This window comes from Pituophis catenifer, unplaced genomic scaffold, assembly GCF_029215685.1.
Source record: "Pituophis catenifer annectens isolate HBS135680 unplaced genomic scaffold, rPitCat1.0.hap2 SCAF_4, whole genome shotgun sequence".
Lineage (NCBI taxonomy): Eukaryota > Metazoa > Chordata > Lepidosauria > Squamata > Colubridae > Pituophis > Pituophis catenifer.
The window spans coordinates 77,204,317-77,224,948 of NW_027256884.1; the positions used below are offsets into that span (position 1 = coordinate 77,204,317).

Genomic DNA, 20,632 nt, shown 5'->3' on the forward strand with positions numbered 1-20,632 from the left:
ACTGCAGTGAATCATACAATTCATTAGTATATATACTTTTATTACTTCTTCCTGTCTGTACTCTTTTTGTTAGGGTTTCCGCATCAATATTTTTCTATCAAACATAAGTAAACCGATACTCTAAAGCCTTGCACTTCAGAATCCAATAGTGTGCCTTTTGTAACGTTCAGAATTTTAATGCATTTTAGTACTAATTCAGCACGGCCTATGTACTCCTCAGGGAAGGTCTTTAAAAATAGGATTAACTTCTAGAGAATGCATTAGCAATGCCATAGAAATAGGCAAAGCTCTAACTTGCCTAATAGATTGTGCCATGATTCAAATCCTCCTAACATCCCCTCCTTTTTTTATTGACAGCTTTTCATTGAAAGTCTAGAAGCATTTGTATGTTTAAGAGTTAGATGGTTTGCATAAACCTAGGCTGATCTCATATTCACTTTCTGAAATTAATTCAACAGTGCTTTACATGTTAATCCACAACGGATTGATTTTAGGAAGGTCAGAGCTGTCTCAGAAAACGAAAGAAAAACTCCACTTAAAACAACTCATTTCAGTTCCCAGAACAACATATAGCTTCTTTTTCATCATGGCGCTTAGCCAGCTGTAGAAGACTTGTTCTTCCTGCAGAATATATCAAACAGCGTTGTTCGATGTGAGCCACAGAAAATTGAAGTAATTAAATTTAGCTTCATTAATCAATTGCAGTTTGCAAATTGCTATATTTGGAAAGCCTGCAAGATAATAGACTATCTCTTTTGGACCATAACTCTTAATAGTCAAATGATTCTTCAGTGGCAATATAAGCAGAGGTTCTCGAAAATACAATTTTGGGGTTTTTCTATTATTTAGTTGCATAGTTGCTAATACAGAAAATAGTTACTTGCAAGAAGTACACAATATGCTCCAAGTGGATATTAATTCATTAAATATTTTTTTCAGGTATAGCATTGTTAACAATGATGGGGAGGAGGTCACTGTTAACAATATTGCTACAAATGTGTAGCAGTTTAATAAAATAAAACGATAGAACTAACCCATTGAATTTGTAAGTTTGCTTAAAAATAAATGTTTATTCGGGGAAGCTGACCAAATAGGAAGAGGAAAATAGGTTGGATATGTTTGCCATCTTGTGTTATTTGTAAAAATAATAAAGGTGGGATACAATAAATAAATGTTTTTAAATGCTTAATTTACAAATTAATCATATCCAAGGAGCTTACGTGGTTAGTTATTTGTGTACTTCGCTAGTGAATGTACATGCTTTCTTGTGTGTATACATTCATAGTTATTTTAACAAAACAATAACCTAGCACCATGATGACGAACCTATGGCACGCATGTCAGGTGGCACGCAGTGCCTCTCTGTGGGCACACAAGCTGTTGCCCCAGTTCCAGTGGTGGGTTTCAAAAAAATTTACTACCGGTTCTGTGGGTGGGACATGGTTTGGTAGGTGTGGCTTGGTGGGCATGGCAGGGGAAGGATACTGTAAAATCTCCATTCCCTCTCCAATCCAAGGGAAAGTTACTGCAAAATCCCCATTTCCTCCCGATCATCTGGGACTCGGGAGGCAGAGAATGGATGGAGGCAAGGTCAGTCAGAATTTTTGCTACCGGTTTTCCGAACCACTCAAAATTTCCGCTATTGGTTCTCCAGAACTGGTCAGAACCTGCTGAAACCCACCTCTGCCCAGTTCAGCTCTGCTCCGCATGCATGCATGTGTCCCGCCAGCCAGCTGGTCTTTGTGTCTATGCCGCGCATGCATGGGGGGGCACGTTCAGGGGGGCGCGCATTGCATTTTGGGGATTTAGGCATGCACGCTTTGGGCACTCGATCCAGAAAAGGTTAGCTATCACTGACCTAGCATATCCTTGAGCATGGATTTTCACACAAGTCGCATACCAATTTCCAACTACCATATAATGGAAATGTTTATTGTATATAAAGTATCTGGAGGTATTTACCTGATAGACTAGTCACTATTGAAAACAAAATGCTGAATTAGATTACAGTACTTTTCCTTTGATCACCTATGTCTATTTTAACATTTTATAAAGTATATTGATTTTTAATATAAGTGATTTTAAATCACTTTTTAATTATTTTTTGCAAATAAGTATTAATGGAATATAATATTGGTGCTTATAAAAAGTTTGGAATGATTGGCATGAAATTTAATTTAGAAGATATCAAATGAAGGCTGTCATTCTTTAAAAGTGGAAGACTTCTTAAGTAAGGCTTGAATCTATAAATAATTAGTATCTTGACTTTGTAAAACTGAAGAAAATACAGTTCTTATCTATTTGTATCAAAAAGAGAAGAATTATTAGTTGCACTGTATGAGGGCATATTATCATCCTGAGGTTGACCATATATATAATTTCTGGGTTTGCTTTTTTTCCATTTTTAAATAGATAATACATTCTCCAATAATTCCCAAGGAGTTCCTTCAGCATTCTTGAATATATCTGGATCTATGCCCTAAGAATTCAGTGCTTTAAATGCATCTGTATATTGTTTCTTGTATGTTTTCAAGATTCTCTTGTAAGAGAAGACCATAATCAAATAGGAATCAAGTAGTTTTATCTTGTCTCCATTAGCCATTAATAAACCAGTAAATCAACGTATTTCTGAAGCTGCAGACTTAAGGCTTACTTCTTTTTTTCTTCTTCTTTCAAACAGTAAAAACAATGTTTCTTGTTTTTAGCATCCTTTACATGCAGGGCTACTGTATTTATTTATTTATTTATTTATTTATTTATTTATTTATTTATTTATTAAATTTATATACTGCCCTATTCCTGAGGGACTCAGGGCGGTGAACAGCGAACGATAAAAATACATGTAATACAAACGTTTAAAAAAACCAATTAAAATATACTAAACACTCTGGTCCTAGATAATTCAAGACATCCCAGTTTAAAATAAAATCAAAAGCAATATAAAGGGAAAGTTAGGCCAGGCCGGCCTGCTGAAACAGGAATGTTTTGAGGGCACGGCGGAAAGTGCGCAGATCCGGAATCTTCTGTATTTCTGGGGGGAGCTCGTTCCAGATGGTGGGTGCCCTCACAGAAAAGGCTCTCCCCCTGGGGGCTGCCAGTCGACACTGTTTGGCTGACGGCACCCTGAGAAGCCCCTCTCTATGGGAGCGTACTGGGCGGTGAGAGGCTATTGGTGGCAGAAGGCGGTCTCCTAAGTACCCCGGTCCTAAGCCATGGAGCGCTCTAAAGGTGGTAACCAAGACCTTGAAGTGCACCCGGGAGCCAGTGCAGCTCACGCAGGAGGGGAGCCACATGGGAGCGTCATGCTGCTCCCATAACTACCCGCGCGGCCGCATTCTGGACCAGCTGGAGCCTCCGGGTGCTCCTCAAGGGGAGCCCCATGTAGAGAGCATTACAGTAGTCCAGGCGTGAAGTGACAAGGGCATGAGTGACCGTATTTAACGAGTCCCGATCCAGAAAGGGACGCAACTGGCAAATCAGGCGAACCTGATAAAAAGACCTCCCGGCCACAGCCATCAAGTGTTCTTCTAAAGACAGCCGTGAGTCCAAGAGGACGCCTAAGTTGCGAACCCTCTCCGTGGGGGGCAATGACTCATCCCCAATAGTCAGTGATGGCACCAACTGACTATATCGGGACGTCGGAAACCACAGCCACTCGGTTTTGGATGGGTTGAGCCTGAGTCTGTTCCTCCCCATCCAGATCCGTACAGCCTCCAGGCACCGGGACATCACTTTAAGGGCATCATTGGGGTGGTCCGGGGTGGAGATGTATAGCTGAGTATCATCAGCATATTGATGATACTTCACCCCAAAACCACGGTTGATCTCACCCAGCGGCTTCACATAAATGTTGAACAGAAGGGGTGAGAGAACCGACCCCTGTGGCACCCCACATACAAGGGGCCTCGGGGTCAACCTCTGCCCCCCTGTCAACACAGACTGCGACCGATCAGAAAGGAGGAGAACCACCGCAATACGGTGCCCCCCACCCCTAACTTTTCCAACCGGTGCAGCATGATACCATGGTCGATGGTATCAAAAGCTGCTGAGAGGTCTAATAGGACCAGGACAGAGGAGCAACCCCTGTCCCGGGCCCTCCAGAGATCATCTACCAATGCGACCAATGCCGTTTCCATGCTGTATCCAGGCCTGAAGCCTGACTGGAACGGATCTAGATAAGCCGATTCATCCAAGTACTGAGGAAGCTGTCACGCTACCACACTCTCAACAACCTTCGCAACGAAGCAAAGGTTGGAGACTGGACGGTAATTAGCCAACACTGCTGGGTCCAGGGAAGGCCTCTTGAGGAGAGGCTTCACCACCGCCTCTTTAAAGGCAGTGGGGAAGGCACCCTCTCTCAAGGAAGCATTTATAATCCCCTGGAGCCAGCCTCGTGTAACCTCCCGAGAGGCCAGTACCAGCCAGGAGGGACACGGGTCCAATAAACATGTGGCCGCGCTCAGTCTGCCCAGTATCTTGTCCATGTTTTCCAGAGTCACAGAATCAAACTCTTCCCAGGTAATATTCTCAAGACTTGCCTCCATCCTCCCTCCCGAATCTACCCAGTCAGAGTCCAAATTTTCCCGAATCTGAGCGATTTTGTCATACAGATATTGTACAAAGTCCTCGGCTCTACCCTCCAAGGGGTCCTCCCATGCTTCCTGGTGGAGCAGGGAGCGGGTCACCCTAAACAGGGCGGCCGGGCGATTATCTGATGACTCAATAAGAGCGGAAAAATAGTTACACTTTGCCACTTTTATTGCCACCAGGTAGGTCTTAATATGAGACCTTACCAGTGTTTGGTCAGATTCAGAACGGCTGGCCCTCCAACTGCTCTCCAGGTGTCTTTTCCGGCGTTTCATCTCCCTCAGCTCCTCGGTGAATCAGGGAGCCAGGTGAGATCGACGCCGGGTTAGAGGCCGCAAAGGCACGACCCGGTCCAAAGCTCCAGCGGCCTCCCTATCCCAGGCAGCCACTAGGTCTTCAGTCGAGCCGTGTGCCAGAGCCTCAGGAAATGGCCCAAGCTCCGTCTGGAACCTATCCGGGTCCATCAGGCGCCTGGGGCGGAACCACCTCATCGGTGGGATGGGAAGGGAAAATATATAACTGTTATTGTTGGGGAGAATTTCTGTGATTAAGATGAATATTTGCCCAGAATGTTATTTTTCTTTTAGGCAAAAACAAATAACACCAATTAAATATAAGGTGTTACAAGAAATAAAAGAAAGAAGATGATTAGGTTTATAATAATTGTTGGGGGCAATATGCTGACTCTGTAAACCGCTTAGAGAGGGCTGTAAAGCAGTGTGAAGCGGTATATAAGTCTAAGTGCTATTGCTACCTGATTTGAAATTATACTTTGCAGCTTCTTGTTTAGTTGGACAAAAAAATGGGTGCTGCTAACCAACAGAAGGCTTTTGGCGATCAAAGGACGTGACTTAAGATTTGGGTAGTATTAATATTTATGGTATGATAAAGCTAAGGTAAATGTAGATTTTAAAAACCATTTTATTAGACTTGCCATACTGAATATGGAATAGATATCAGGTTGTGTCCAAAAATATTTTTGTGGCTCTCAGCTGAAGAAGCATTTTATAGAAGAAAAATGATAAGCAAACACAAATGGCTAACTTAGTGGGATATATTAGAATTTTATTAAGGATAATGTAAAATAAAATCAATGTAAAATAAAATCAAGAGATATGGTGGCAGGGAAATACACTTATCAATGGGTTCGCTTACGTACAGTTATTAGAAAGAAAGAACCTTTGGTTTTGACCAGTTTAAGACTGAGTTTAAATTTATTGCACTTCTTTGCAATAAAGAATTTGAAGTAGAACTGTGAATAAATGATGAAATATTACTGCTAAAATATATAAATTTCTATTGAAGTTTGACTCAGAAGAACAAGTGAAAGAATGTATGGTAAAGTGGGCTAAAATTGGTAGCAGTATACAAATGGAACAGAGGGAGAATATGTGAATGAATGATTGAGATCTTACATTATAATTCTAAAGAGAGTTTCTATAGAATGATGCATTGTTTGTATATGTCACCAGAGAAAGTATCTAGAATGTATAAAGTTACAAATTTATATTGGAATGTTGTACAAGAGAGGAAATTTATTATGCTTGGTAGAGATGCAGAAAAGCCAGAAAATATTGGACTCATATATATACTAAAAGAAGAGATTTAAAGATTAATAAGAACTTGGCTCCCAGGAGATAGGAAACTTAGCTTCTCCTGGGCCAACAAATAGTGAAGTAAAAGGCAGCATATTTCTGGTCTCAACAATTGTTCAAGACCAAGAGTTATTAGAAACTATATATCCTATCCCTCAGGAAGATATCCTGACAAAAGGAAGAGCATTTGACTTCTTACATTATCAGAGAGAGAGCAGCTTCAAAGAAAATATTTCACTCTCCTTGCCTTCTAAAGACAATTGTCCTCAGAGTGCCAGGTTATTCTGTCCAAATGTATTCTTCAAAGAAGAGCCACCAATCCCACTTCAGTCCAGCACATCACTAGGGAAGATCAACCTAACCCCCCAAAAATATAATGAAGAAGTCTTATCTTTTCTCTACATCCCTGCCTTGAATAATTTGTCTTCATGGTTTTCAAGTTCCTTTTCTGTTTATTGCTGGGAGTAAATAAACAATAAATGAGATAATTATGTGGAACATACCTAATAAATGGCAAACTTTTAAAAAGAAGTGAAAGCAGCTTTAAACTTTGCATTAAAAAGATCAAGTGGAACGTATTCATCATTGTCTTTTTTGTGTTTATAAATTACGGTTGGAGGTGACTAACATGGCAAGCATCAAAAGTATGATTTATTACCTGCTCCTGTTAGTCTAACACTTTTCAACCATTTCATTCTACTGCTTGTATTGCTCAGGTCACTGCTTTAAAACTACAGTATTTAAGATTCAGAAGCTAAATAAAATCAGCCCACTTACTATGAATTTATATGATATTCACAATTAATTCTTCATGAAAACATTGTAATAAAATGTTTCAATAAAAACTAGATTTTTATCTAATTTTATAAAATTGTAATTCATTTATAGTGGATATTATTAGCAAAAAAATTATATGGAATAACTCAGTCCTACCTCTTTTGTTTTGGTTCTATCTCTATAGTCCCCAGCTGCATTATCTAATCCCAATGAAGAAAATTAAGTCAATGTAAAAGTATACTCTGTTTTTTTACAGAGAGGTCACGAATAGCCTGTCTTCTTTTGGTAGCCACCAGTATTCCTATTACACTTCATTTATATAGTTGAAGGACTCAGGAGAACCAGCTGGGCTCCCTGTCTGCGCTCATCAAGTGTTAATTTCTGAAAGAGGTATTGCTGTCATGAACAAGTGCTGAAGGTACTCTGGTGGTCCTGCCAAACAACAAGAGCTCTTAATTAGTGCCAATGTTCAATCAGGCTGCTTAACCTGCCACAGAGCTGAGAAGGTCATGTTCCTTCCTTCAGCACTGCCAACAGAAAATACCCAAGAATAGCTCCCAAGTGTTTCTTTTACTTTACGAATAAGTTGCTAAAGTAACATGACACTTTTTTTGAGGATGATGCGCGAAGAATAGTATATCTGTTTTGGAAAACAAATTTCCACTAAATTTTTCAGAGGAATGCTTTTTATACTTTATCATTATAAATGCATTTTTTTCTAATTCTCAACTACTTCTGATTTTAATTTTGACTATTTAAGTGAACAAATGTATGTTAATTGCTGAGCATTATTTTACTCTGTTTATAGACATAGAATTAAAACAGTAAATATTTTTTCTGAGAAATTCTTTGTATGTTTCACAAATTAATGTATTTTATTATATCATATGCATATGATATGATAATCATACATATCATACAGCCTTGGATTGTAGAAGTTAATAACCACATAGGAATAAGCTTTTTCCATAAGGAATTTAGAACTGTGGCACACTAGTATTATTTACTTTGAGGGCAGGAATTTTCTTTCCACTTTCCTAAAATTACCATTTATTTATAGGTATTTCTACAGGAAAACTAAATTTTACGGTAAAATCTTCCTTTCAACAGGGATTTAATTAATTTAAGGAGTTTCAGGTTTAACCAGCAACTAAGGGGGAAATGTTAATGTGTGTGTAGAAGGGGGTGGTTTTTTCTGATAAAATGAAGAAAGGACTGAACCAAGAATATTTCTGTTATTTTTAAATTCATAGAGTAGCAATATTTTGGGTACATATTGTTTGTGGCTTGTTTTTCTTTGAATATATAAAAATGGAAAAAATAAGGACAGTACTTGTTATTTTGCACATTAATTAAAATAGATTGAACACACCCAATGTATCTTTGTGTCTTGGAAAACTTTGTTCATATTGGAACTTTTGCATTTGCATTGCAATTTTACCATATATTGGTCAAGGATTGCCACCCAGAAGTGAATATATGTCTGAAGTTTCATTGATGTGCTTAATTAATTTAATTAATAAATAATTTGGAGAGCAGACTTTTAAATTATCGATCTACAGTACTACATATTTGTTGCACTCTTAAGTATCAGCATAAATGAATGGTTGATTTGATTTTTAACCATTTTTGTCTGAATACTCTATAAATGGCTGGACCGTGTGTGTGTGTGTGTGTGTGTGTGTGTGCATGCATTGTAAGAGCCAGTTCTGTAACTATAAATATGAGTGTTTGTAAGACAGTCCTGTTTACAAAACTATGCATTATGAAAGAGTGCCATGTCTTTTCTTGAGTGATAATACATTGGAATGCTCTCTTGTGCAAGTGGATAGATGGCATGTTAATCCTCTAGTCTAGTATATATGCATGCTTATCATGGCAACTATATTCTGATAGTTTTACACAAGGCTAGAATAATTTAATGTTCAATAAGCTTGTTTGCCAACATCCTTACAGAACTGAACACATAGAATTTGTAGTTTTCCTCTCATTTTTTCATTACTTCCAGTTATGATTTTACATAATAGACTGTTTTTATTGTAAGGAAAAGGAATTGAGATTTGCAGTGCTTATATAGTTCACTAACAATTTATTGAACTGCCTGGAAATAAATATGCTAAATCTAATATTTTATGCTGTTTCTTTTCATCTTTGATACCTGATGTTACTTCTCTTATGTACTTTTACTACAATGGAAATAGACTTTTGATTACTGCATCCATGAATGTCTTTTCCATTGTAGTAAAAGTACATAAGAGAAGTAACATCAGGTATCAAAGATGAAAAGAAACAACATATATATTAGATTAAAAAAGTTTTTTAAAAAAAAAAGTTCCGATGATCATGCGTCACTCAACTAATCGTCAGAACTTGCTTTTTTTTTACATTTTTTACTACCGGTTCGGGTGAACCAGCCTGAACCGGTAGCATTTCACCCCTGATTCAACCCATAAAACCTCCCCCTCCCCTTCAGAATGTCAGTGTTCTGACAGGGACCTGACACCGGCTTTAGGAACAAAGTCAGCTGAATGACCTTAGATAAGTTACTTTCTTTCAGCTTTAGGAAGAAGATAATGGCAAATGACCTCTGAAAAATCTTGCCAAGAAAACTGCAGGCATGATATTATAAGACACAATTGGACAGAAGAAAAAAAAATAGTTTATTGCATGCATCTCTTGCGTTAAATTGTATGCATTCTTGTGTGAAAATGGGGTTTTCAGCTTTTCATAATTTAAGTCTCCCTGGTATATCTAGCAACAGTTTTTTTCTATTAAATAAATTTTATTTTCTCTCCAATTTAAAGATTAAAATGTATTATGAAAGCTTAGTATTATCCAGATACTATCAATATTACTTAAAATAATATTTTCATAAGCACATTTGCTTCAATTAATATTGATTCATTTTGTGGCCTAAATTCACATTAGCTTCTACCTATCTGTCAAAGGAAAGCTGGAGGGCTATTTCTAAATACACAGCAGAAGCCCAAAATAAGGCAGTATTCTCTAGCATTCTCAGAAGGTGTAGATTTATTCACTGCAATTAAACCGTAATTAGTTCTCAAGGGACTGTCTTCTTTTCACCTGCTTTATGCCAGCCTCCTGATTTTCTGAAATTGCTGCCGTTCAAGACTATAGCAATTATATTTGTTTAAGTAGAAATTGTTTGTTTGAAATTGCCAGTTGTCACTTATAGAAAGCAGTGATGCATATTAGTGAGAATGAATGGTTCAACATTAAATGGAGGAAGTATGGTACATGTATTTAAATGTACTGTATCTTAATGATAATTTGTCCGTCATATTTTCATTTGAATGTTTTATGTGATACTTTTGACCTAAAGTTCAAGCACAATAAAAACCTTTGGGGTTTTTTTTAAAAAACGTACAGCATACAAACAATAATTCACTTTTTAACATTGTATTTTGCAGATTGATGTACAAGACACCACAGGAAATGGGTCTTATAGCAATTGCAGTTCAACAAATTCAGGGAAAGGGTAAGTTTATACAATTACAGTGTAAGGAAAGAAAAGGTATGCAATACTATTCATAAAGGTATTGTGTAATAGTAGCCATACTCATACTAGTTATGCCCATACAAATTGGGTAACCTATTCAGTCTATATTTTTTGTAATAACAAAATAATCATTATCACTGTAATATTGAGTAATTAAGATATGCCCACATTGCCAGTAGGAATTGAATTTCTACTCATGGGAGATTATCTTTAAAATAATCAGATCTGCTGAATAAAACCATTATGAATTAATAGAGAAAATCTTTAGGCTTGTGGTTATAGTTTTCATACAACCTTTAATTCAGTTGTATTTTTTCATAATCATCCTTGTATGCAAAACTACCATGATAAAAAGAACCACTAACTACATATAGAAGCGGTAACGTATCAAACATTTGACTTTTCTCTAGCTAACCCCTAAAATATCAGAAGAACTGTTACTAATCTTTAATTTTCATTAAATTGATGTTTTCAAGCCATGACTTGGAATTCTATATTGTAAATGGAATCCTTAGGATGATATATACAACCCTCTGTTTTCAATTAATACTGTTCATGAAATCAGCAAACTTTTTCTGGGACATGCAGAGATCTCCTTTTAGTCCATGTGTGAAGAATATAATTCAGCATTCTGTATATTTTTACAGATGTATACATTTATGCATCTATAAATATAAACGTGTGTGTGTGTGTACTAAAAGAATTACACAAAGTGCATCCATTCATCAAAAAGTCATAATAATAATTAGTGTTCAAAGCTAGGTGAACATCAGTGTTCCATTAACTATTTTGCAGAGAAAGGATTGCCTATTCAACTGAGCCACTACTTATCACACACTGTGTTTCTCTATCTCCCTTTGCCAGCATTGCTGAAACAGCACTGTGGTAAAGAACTTTGGTTGAATGTAGAGAGAAAATTATCATTTTGAAACCCAGGAGGAATGTTTGTTTCTTTGATGATTATTATTAACAATTTTTATTTTATGATTAGACTCTTTAAATGTCTAAAAGCTTTTTTTTATTATTCTTATTTTTTTTAGTCCCATGAGATAGAATGATTTCATCTTTGCACTCAGATAACCCAGATAGTTGAGGACGAGGATGCAACGGGAAATAAGATCAAGGAGAGGAACAAGGACTATCAATAAAAGATAATATGGAAGAATTAAATTAATATCACTTAATATAAATGGTTTAAACTCTCCGGCAAAAAGAAAGCAAATATTCTCTAAACCCCAAAAGCAAAATATGGACGTTACATGTTTGCAAGAAGTCCATATCAAAAAACAGCAAGTTGACATCTTAGAATCTGCTAAAATAGGGAAGCTCCATTTGGCTCTTGCATCAAAAAAAGAGAGAGGCATAGCAGTATACATAAAAGATTAGCTAAAGCCGAGGCAGATATACGCAGATGATGAAGGAAGAACACTATTAATTGAAGTAACAATAAGGCAAAAGCTAATATTATTGGCAGTTATTTACGAACCAAACACAAATCAGGGGGAATATTATCATAAATTGCATGGGAAAATATTAGAATTAGAACCAGAGAATATTTGTTTATTAGGAGATTTTAACGCGGTGGTAGATCCCAAAAAAGATTACACAACTGGTAAAAAAAAATAAGAAGAGGAAAACACTACTGAACACGTTCTTCAATATGATGTAAGAGCTCAATTTAAAGGACATTTGGAGAGAATTAAATCCACAAAAAAGACAGTACACTTTTTTTTCTAACCCACATAATTCATGGTCCAGGATAGATATGGTATGGATGGATTTGGAATTGGGTAAAAATATAGCAGAGATAGAGATAACATCAAATACATAGGCGTATTTATACCATAATCCATTAATAGTAAAATGGAAGGGAAGAGCAAAAAAAAGAAGGAGGTGGACCATGAATCAGAGGGTGCTAAAAGAAAAAAAGTATGTACATTGGATAAAAAAAGAATTGGACTTCTTTTTAAAGGAAAACTTAAATGAACACACAACGCTACAGAATCTCTGGGATACGACTAAAGCTTACATTAGAGGCTTAACAATAGCCTTTGTGGCAAGAAGGAATAAAGAAAAAAAGAAACAACAAATAGAGTTAAAGGAGAAACTTGAAGAACTGGAACTTAAGATGCAGGAATCCCCAAATGAGAAAATTAGAGGAGAAAAAGAGCTGATTAAACACAAAATAAATTTGACTTCTCAAGAAGAAATGACCCAAAAACTTAGATTGATGAGACAAAAAATTTTTGAACATGCCAATAAACCAGGGTGATGATTGGCCTATAAACTGAAGAAGGAAAAAGAAAAAAGTTAATAACACAACTACAGGATGAAGAGGGGAATACACATCATCAGATGAAAGAATAGAAGAATATTGCCCCAAAATTCTTTGAAATGTTGTATAGTCAGGAGAAGATAGAGGAAGAAGGTATCAAACAGTATTTAAATGAGAGGAACCTCCCCATAATACCGGATGTAATAAAAGAAATGTTAAACAACAAAATTATGATGACAGAGATGAAAACGGCAATCCAAAAAAAAAACAATGAAACCCTGGGACCAGATGGAATCCCTGCAGAGTTTTATAAAGAAATACTAAAACCATTGGAGATATTATTATTGGATATATACAATGAAACATTAGAACAGGTAAAATTACCTAAGACTTGGACTGAGGCATTAATAATGCTCATTCCAAAAGATAACACACATACACAGCAAATTAAAAACTGTAGGCCAATCTCACTGCTAAATGCTGACTATTAAATGAAATTATGCATTCTGACCGAAATGGGTTTTTGTCCAATAGACACATAAGAAATAATACGGATTATACTGAATACATTGGAATATTATGAGGCTCATCCGGAAAAGCAAGTGGTGCTGATATTTTTAGATGCTTAAAAAGTCTTTGCTAATTTAAATTGGAACTTTCTTATTAATCAATTAAAAATTATGAATTTTGGGGAAAAATTTACGGGAATGATTAGGGCGATCTATTCCAACCAATCGACAAAAATAATAATAAATGGGGAAACAACCAAGGATATTAGTATAACCAAAGGGGTGAGACAGGGGTGTCCCCTATACCCCCTTCTATTTATATTATCATTGGAAACACTATTAATACAAATTATTTGTAATCTTTGCAGTTACTTTTTAAACTTTTGGTTTTGGGTTTTGCTTCCTTACTTCACCAGATTTTCTTAATTTTCCCATGAAATATTTTCCATTTAGTAAATGTTACTTGTATGTAAACAATGTTTAATATATGTTTCCCTTTTTTTAAGGACGAGGTGGAAATACCTGGTTGAGTCCTGTGGGAGCTGCTCTATCAACTTTGCATGTTAACATTCCTTTGAGTTCAAAATTGGGCCAAAGGATTCCATTTATTCAACATTTGGTGTCTTTAGCAATTGTGGAAGCTGTTAGATCCATACCTGGTTATCAGGTATTGTATTTTTATGTTTCTTTTGCATTATGGTTCTTTGAAATGAAGTATATAATATTTCCTAAGCCTTAATTTATAGAAAGAATTCTGAATGGGACTGAGGAATCATCTTGCCCAATTATCTGGAAAGAGTTTCACCTGGTTGGACAGAGGAAATGGACAGAGTCCGTAGACTGTGATCTCTGCCACCTGTGTTTTTGGTCTATGTCCCTATATATCCCTTTACCACTATTTAATTATTAACATATGTATAATAACCTCTTGAGGTTATTACCTAGTGCCTAGAAGGTGTGATGGTCCAGATATGGACAAAGATTGCAGCTCAACCTTGGTAAGGTTGAATAGCTCTGAGATTTTTGGTTCCCTGGAGCCAGTGCTTTTTCCCTTTTAAATTCTGTTCATTAACTTAACATACCCCCGAAGTTGTTGCATAATCTAAGAGTTCTCCTGGACATAAAGTTCTTGTTTGAAGAATAGGTGGCAGCCAAAGCCAAGTTGGCCTTTGCATAGATTCATCTTGTGTGCCAGTTGCACCCACTCATGGAGCAGAAGGCCTTGTTCTCTGTCACTCAGTCTAAGTCACTTTCAGTTGGATTGCTCTACATGGGTTTCCCTTAAAGAACACTTGGAACCTTCAATTGGTACAGAATGCAGTGACATGTTCAGTGGGTGTGTCAATGTTCACTCATCTAACACCACTGCTAATGCCATTGGCTTCCAGTAAGCTTCTGAATGCAATTTAATTTTATTTATTTATTTATTTATTTATTTATTATTCAAATTTCTATAAATTTGCATTATTAAATATGCATTGTAACAATTCACTATATTGAATTACTATAATCAAAATGGATATGTGGTTTGAATGAACCTTTGAGCACACTTTATTTTGGTCATAAAACTGATGAAGAAAACCGACAAGAAGAAAAACTAAATATAGTTTTTATATTGCTTGAGAAGTTTATTGAAGAAACTTCAGTGCCTACTTGGTTCCATTTTAAAATGCTTTTTCTTTTTTGGCATAACTTGTTTAATGTTGACAATGTTTATGCTGAGTTCTAAAGAAAGAGGCTAACCATATTTCTCCAGGAGGAAATCAGATATCATTAGTGCTTGTTATACTCCAATCTTCTTTAATACTCATCTATTTCCTTTGAACGTAAGCAATTCTCATTATTGGCAAACTGTATTTTATTGGATTAGTTGATGAAAACTTACATTACCTCTGTTATATGTATATAGTCCAATTAGGTTAAGCAGAATGGGCAAGCTGCAGATCCTGTCAGCCAAAGAATGTTGGCTGGTGGAGAGCAGAAGATGAGCTTTTTTTGCAGTTGCCCCATTCTATGGAACATCCTCCCTTTGGAGATCAGATTTAGTTTCAAGTAAAATATAGTGCTCTGTGATTTAGAAGGTTAATATGATTTAGAAAGAAGTAATATCTTCCAGCAGTTTCCTGACTCTCTTGAGTGGGTGGATGACTTGGAATTTTAAGAACATGCTGTTTCTCAAGCAAAATGATTACCATTATGACTAGGGTTGCAAAATGGATTAAGGTTACAAAATGAGTTGCTGGGAGGTTGCAATGTGGACTGCAACTGACTAAGAGAGCACCTTCCTGGAATGCTATCTGTTCCCATTTATTCTTCTTTCTGAACAAGGTTCCCTACCATCATTTACTCTTCTCCTTTTTTTCTGGTCAAGGTACATTTGAACAAAGTATGGACTTCAAATGTCCTTCCTTTCTGACAAAATTCGAGAGATCCATTTTGAATCCAAAGACATTCTTGGAATTAAAAATGTTTTACACCAAGCTATCTTTGCCTGCCTGTCTTTCTGCTTTCCTATCTTTCTGTAAACAATGTAAAAAGGTCAATTGGAAGAGAAAATAATCTTTGAAAGTATATTGAGTGCTATTTGAGGACATTTCTTTACAGGAGTATCTCAAATGTCTTGGACTATTTTGTTTTGGACTATTATATACCCCTCCTTGTTTTGCAATCACAATCCCTTCCAGCAACTCAGTCATTGAGTGAACATGTGACAGAGACTGTGAAGATTGCTAATTGCTGTTGGCTCATTCCTGTATATTATCTTGTACCTGACCCATTTTTGTCCCTTTTTTTTAAACTCCTTGAAGGGTAGAGAGATTGCTTAAACAAACTATCTTTTCCACAACTTAGTGTTGTGACCTTGATTAGAATCCTCCACCTGGCTGTGATGCTCCCTGAAACTGACTAAACTTTGATCAGTTTCACACTGAAGGTTTTTGTTGCCAGGCATTTGAAAATTTGTTCATACTTAGTACATTGGTGAGAAAATGTTTTTTTTATTACCATAGTATTTGTGTATAGTCACTAACCAAGGTAGTCACTAAATGAAGAGTTGGTATGTTCTACCTATCTGACCCCATAAAATAGCAAAATAAAAAATGCAAATTGTAGTCAAGCATATTTAGAAGCATATCAGGTAAAATGCCATGTGTGTTCTCTGTATTCATTGCCCTTGTTTTCTTCAAAAACATTTACAAAGTAATTAAGTTGCATATGATTTCCTCTTTTTTAAGAAGTGTAAGCTGCGAATAATGGCTAAGCCATCTTGTAGCTTCAAAGATATTTACCAATATGCAAATTTCTTTTTGTAGGAAATAGATCTTCGGTTGAAATGGCCAAATGATATATACTACAGTGACCTTATGAAACTTGGTGGTGTTTTAGTAAATTCCACATTAACAGGAGATACGTTCCATATACTTATTGGTAAGAATATCAGAAATTTCCATTATGGTGGTTTATAATATAGCCTATTTTTGACATACAGTAGCAAATTGAACAACGTGATTATGATCCCCTAGAACTATAATGAATATGCATCTGGAATATTTCTATCCCAACACATAATTTGCAAGGGAATTCATTTATCTGATTGTTTTGTGACAAAGTCCTGCGGGATAAAGGCAATAAAATGTTTCTCAACCTCAGAAAAGCTCTAACTAAATACCATATATTATTATTACAAAGGGAGGTTTTTTGCTATTCTAAATCACCAGTTTTCTTCAGCAAGTCTTGCATTATGACCAGTTCCTTGTTTTAAGCTGGGAATATATTGATAACAATATAGCACCTTAGTCTTATTTTTGGGAGTAATCAATTAATTAAAATAATTTATATAGTTATGTTGTTTTGTCTTTAAAAAAAGAGATGGTTTCAAATTATATGAGTTTATGTCATCTTACATCATTAGAAAGTAAATATCTTAAGAACTCTGTAAAAAGATTTTTATATCTGTCTAAATGATTTGGAATGAAATGTATTACCATAATAAAAGAAATAATTTTACAGATATACATGACGTTTTAAATACCTTTTTTCCAATGACTTATTCCTCCTCAGGATTTGGATTTAATGTTAATAATAGCAACCCAACTGTATGTATCAATGATCTCATAATGGAGTACAATAAGACAATGAATACAACTTTAGAGCCCTTAAATGCTGACTGCCTGATTGCAAGAAGTGTAACCATACTGGAAAATCTGATTAACATCTTTCAGGAGAAGGGACCAAATGGAATTCTTCCCATGTACTATAAATACTGGGTGCATAGGTAATTAAATGTATTATTCTCAATTAACCATAAGTCTTCTTAAAGCAATAGTGACTGACCAGGTTTTAATTTTCATTATCATAGTTTGCTTAGTAGGCTATGTATAGACATATTTAATTAAAAATTGTGTTTAGCACATATAATTTAAAAGATATCAGAATGTTAGAATTTGTTTCATAAAGGCCTAATTTTTGGCTACTACGTCAAAAACCTAAAAAAACAGACTAGAAATTAATAAATTAGCATTGAAACCCCCTAGAAAACTGTATCTATTCTGTACTGTACTCTAGGAATTTCTCATGCTATTATTCATTCTGATTATTTTTTTCTTCTGTTCAATCTTGTTTTATTCTTGGAGATGGTCTGGTCAAGTCCCTGCAGTTTTCTTGGCAAACTTTTTCAGAAGTTGTTTGCCCCTGCCTCCTCCTTAGGGCTGAGAAAAAGTGACTGCCCCAAGGTGACTTTGTGCCTAAGGCAGGACTAGAATTCACTCTCTCCCAATTTCTAGCCTGATACTTTAACCACTACTCCAAACTGCTCTCCATTATGATGATAAGCAATTAATGAATTCCATATGAATCTTACATAGAATCCATATGCATTTGTTAATAATTATTTTCCCAAAGTATATATTTAATACACAATACCGGTAAGTTCCTCGGAACAATGACTTATCATGCTTATATGGATATTTGTTGATCAATGAATGAAATACATTGTTATATGTAGATGTTTACACAAAGTGAAGGTAGATAAAAGAGACTAATGATACTTTGCAGAGATGGATTCATTATTAATAGTCAGACTGAAATTTCATATATGTTGTATTAATCAAATAATTTTGTTTTCTGTTTCAGTGGTAAGCAAGTCCGACTTGGAAAAGATGAGGGACCATTGGTATGGATTGTTGGGATAGATGATTCTGGATTCCTTCAGGTTTATGAGGAAGGCAAAGATGTTATCACTGTGCACCCAGATGGCAATTCTTTTGATATGCTAAGAAATCTTATAATTCCTAAACAATAGTTTTTCAGTATGGTAAAACAATCATTCACTTAGTAGACTGTTTTGTATTCAGCACTTATTATGAGTGCTTAGCTAGAGGCAGTATCAACATTTTTCTTCTTTTTGAAGCAGGAAAATAACAATAGTACTGTATGTATCAAGCAAAAGAAATAATTTTGCAGAACTATTTTTTTGTTAGGTTCTCAGTAAGCTGAAATGGTATTTGGAAGTTTTTCTGTTTCTCTTCTTTTCTTTCAGGATTATGTACAAATGTGAACAGCATTGCAATAAGTATTAAAATCAATAATATCTAATTTTTGATATGGATCATTTGGAATTTTCGAAAAGAAACATGTTATGATGTATATTCTCCAAAGTTTCGCTTATAGTATGATTATTAACATTAATAATAATGCAATTTTGTGTTATTTATGTTTTTTACAAGGAAAGTTTTTCAACAGATATTAAAATAATACATCATCTGGTTTTAATTAAGGAGTAGATGGCTATATTACTTTTCAAACTTAAATAAATGATCAAAAGTGAATATAGCTTTCTGAAAGGGATTTGCCTAGGCTGTAGTGGAGTCTAAGCTTTCCACAATTTTTTGTACATTCAAGTTTTAAAGCTAAACATTAGAGGTAGAATTACTACTAATTTAACAGAACTCTACAGGTTCTTTTTGTTTCCCAATATTTTCTGGCTTCTTTTCTTTAAATCAGCTTAGAGTAAAAACTAGTCTGGGCAAATAGGATTAATTTATTAATATTTTTAAGACTCTCTTCAGTCACAGTGGTTAACAGAACCAATATTCAACAGAATTTGCTGTAGTTTACTTTGCATCATTTCTTATTCATCCTTTTATTCAGTAAGATTCTGCTGATCTTCTTTGATGCTGTTTTCAAATCCAAATAAAGATTCTGTGATATTTTCATCCTCAAAGATACGTTTCAAAAATCTCAATGCATAATGTGATTTTAGGGATTGATTTTGGTTTTGTAATTTACACAAACATCCAATCTAAAATTTTAAAACAATTTCAACTTACTAGGGAATTGAGTTAGCATGCCCTCTTTATTAACACTGTAGGCTTTAAAATACTCTCCTTTTGTTCAGTAAGTTTTCCCCTCAAACATGCAGACTTAGCAGAATTGTCTAAGATTCCCTTTACAAAGAATCTAAAAATACATTTATTGGCTTCATTATGAATCCAAGAAAGCCTAAATAAGCAAGCAAGCATGTTAATCTGTAATGAAGGATAAGTGGTATCTTGCATTTTGGAGCCAGGATAATTTGTCTATGTATTGGATATTAAATTACCCTTTCATTGAAGATGAAGATTTTGACTTTTAGTACTTAATGCTTTCCATACTGATATTGACAATTGTTTAAACTTAATTTGCTTAATGCATTTCTATCTAACATTTTTTAAAAGAATAAAATAATTTCATTAATTTATGTGGCTTTTCTAAATCCCTGATTTAAACTATGTGAAGTAATTATTTGCATACCTTCTCGTACTAACTTTTTTTAAAAAAGAAATTTACTTACCTACTCTATGGAGACAAATCCCAAGGAGGTCTCCAAATATCCTCATCCCCTGTGGTCAACTTGCTCTAGAGGTAGGGTCAATATTTTTTTTTATGTTGGGAAGGAATAGCTCATCCCCAGTTGCTGTCCTGTCTTGTCCTCCATCAGCATCCATGCAACCAGGTATGCCTTATATGAGTGTTTGCTGTTGCGCAGAGATCCTCAATCATCCAGGTCATGGTTGTCCCAAGGGCGCTTTTCAAAAGGCAACTGGACTTTTTTTTTTTTTTTCCCTTGAGAATGTTTTGCTTCTATCTAAGAAGCTTCTTCAGTTCTGAGTGAATTGAAGTTGGTTGAGAAGCAAAACCTTTTTAAGGAAAAACAAGAAAAGCAGCATAACAAACTACTATGGCCCAGGACTTGTTTGAAAAGCCAAATCCTACAAATGTCCCTCCTTCTCCCAAACTAATCCCACCACTCCAGAATTGATGATTTAGTGATGAAATTGGTAATGGCAGTTAATCACAGTCTGTCCAGAAAGGATCTACAATCCTTTCTGGA

At 35.4% G+C, this 20,632-nt stretch overlaps 1 protein-coding gene across 1 annotated transcript in view; it reads left to right on the forward strand.

The window, feature by feature from the left end:
* The window catches only part of HLCS (holocarboxylase synthetase), a 60,866-nt gene extending 42,046 nt beyond the window's left edge, over positions 1 to 18,820 (forward strand). Inside the window, exons 7-11 of the mRNA XM_070943516.1 lie at positions 10,391 to 10,458; positions 13,770 to 13,930; positions 16,575 to 16,689; positions 17,323 to 17,536; positions 18,394 to 18,820. Of these exons, the coding sequence (XP_070799617.1) occupies positions 10,391 to 10,458; positions 13,770 to 13,930; positions 16,575 to 16,689; positions 17,323 to 17,536; positions 18,394 to 18,562 (727 nt within the window). The 3' untranslated portion in view covers positions 18,563 to 18,820. The remainder of the gene's footprint in view (positions 1 to 10,390; positions 10,459 to 13,769; positions 13,931 to 16,574; positions 16,690 to 17,322; positions 17,537 to 18,393) is intronic.
* The last annotated feature ends 1,812 nt before the right edge of the window (positions 18,821 to 20,632 follow it).